General features: G+C 38.0%; 1 protein-coding gene across 1 annotated transcript in view; it reads right to left on the reverse strand.

The window, feature by feature from the left end:
- Positions 1-363: 363 nt before the first annotated feature.
- LOC106474490 (phospholipase A2-like) overlaps positions 364-1852 on the reverse strand; it is a 7700-nt gene continuing 6211 nt past the window's right edge. The window contains exon 6 of the mRNA XM_022402804.1: positions 364-584. Coding sequence (XP_022258512.1) covers positions 485-584 — 100 coding nt within the window. The 3' untranslated portion in view covers positions 364-484. The remainder of the gene's footprint in view (positions 585-1852) is intronic.

A 1852-nucleotide genomic window follows, 5' to 3' on the forward strand; every position in this document is an offset into this window, starting at 1 on the left:
GAGAAATACGCAATAGAAGAACTTACCAGGCAAGGTCGTGTTAATATGTAAATAGTAGTGAAAACCTATATTGAACGGTGAGGGAGTGGTTATATAACTTAGTAGTGAAAACCTATATTGAACGGTGAGGGAGTGGTTATATAACTTAGTAGTGAAAACCTATATTGAACGGTGAGGGAGTGGTTATATAACTTAGTAGTGAAACCTATATTGAACGGTGAGGGAGTGGTTATATAACTTAGTAGTGAAAACCTATATTGAACGGTGAGGGAGTGGTTATATAACTTAGTAGTGAAAACCTATATTGAACGGTGAGGGAGTGGTTATATAACTTGTACCAGATAATATAGCGAGAGACGACAGTTAGAGCTACTGCTTTCTTTACATTTATTTATTTACAACTGATATAAATAGTTAGATAATATTTGTGTCAGGACGTTTTTCTAGAAGCTGGTTCAACCAGTTTTGCTTTTGACGTGTTCAGTTACAGTTTCGGTTTCCTGTACTCTACCGCATCAAAAAACTGCCAAATCTTAGGTTTCGAAACGTCTAGTTCATACTCTTGACAACTCATCTGTAGCAACCTGAAAAGAAAAGAAATTTCAATCTTGAGGTTGTGTCTAGTAACTCGTCTTTTAGAAGAAGATCGGCTACTGTAATTACATCTTACCTGTTAGTTTTAAAACTTTCGCGTACAGCTACGCAAGGGTTAGCTGCACACAGCTTTGTGATTTTCAACTGATGGACTAGAGGGAAGGCAGCTAGCTAGTCAACAACGCCCTTGCCAACTCTTGGACTCTCTGATCGAATAACGGGGATTTGATCTCTATTCTTATAGCGCACAAACTGCCTCAAAGTGCGGAGCGCGTTTCTGCAGCAAGAGCATATGGACCGTGAGATTCACAGTTCGGCACAATAACCACTTGGCCACGTCCAGCCTTACGATAGGAGCACAAGTGGGAGGTATGGTTGCTACGAAGAAAGTGACGTTTACAGTTACAGAGATGTTAGGAAGTTATGTGTAAGCTGTTAATATTTTGTTAGAATAAGGATGTATTTTGTAGTTATTGGGTCTCAATGAGAAGAAGGTTTTTTTCCCTTTTGCTGTTAGTGGGTTGTTACAGAAAGTAATGTATATTGTTAGAAGAAGAAAATACTTTTTGTTTGTTGAGGAACTATCATAGTTGAAGCACGAATAGATGGAGTTATTGCGCTTAAAGAAACATACTTGAGAAATAAAGTTATCACTAGGCTTTGTTAGTTCCTATCTTGCTTTCAGACACTGTCTCTCCACTGGCAAGTTGAGAAAATCTAAAAACAAGTTTCAGAAAATTCCCTTAGAACATTTTCTTTCTGTATAAATTATGTTACGAACGTAAAAAACAAAACAAAACACAACAACAACAAAACCAAAAGAACTGGTGGGGTAAAATGAAATTTTACAGTATTCTGACCCACCCAGGTTTCCTGCGTAAATTGTACAACATGAAAAACTTAGCGTGTTTTACAATTAGTTACATATAATATCTGGCTTTATGTTAACTATATTATATTTATAAGGCACATATATGTTACTCAGGCCACTTAGGTCATTCTCTGAGGGTGTTTCAACTTGTAGCACTTATTTCTGAGCAATGTAGAAATACTCACCCTCCCCAGCGGAGACACTTAATCTGAGGATGTTCCAGCTTATAGAACTTGTTCTGAATGTTGTTGCGATACTCACACTCCCCATCAGAGACACGTAAGCTGACAGTGTTCCAGCTTATTGCACTTGTTCTGAGCAATGTAGAAATACTCACCCTCCCCAGCGGAGACACTTAATCTGAGGATGTTCCAGCTTATAGAACTT

The sequence above is a fragment of the Limulus polyphemus genome, unplaced genomic scaffold (genome assembly GCF_000517525.1).
Source record: "Limulus polyphemus unplaced genomic scaffold, Limulus_polyphemus-2.1.2 Scaffold7288, whole genome shotgun sequence".
NCBI classification, from domain to species: Eukaryota; Metazoa; Arthropoda; class Merostomata; order Xiphosura; family Limulidae; genus Limulus; species Limulus polyphemus.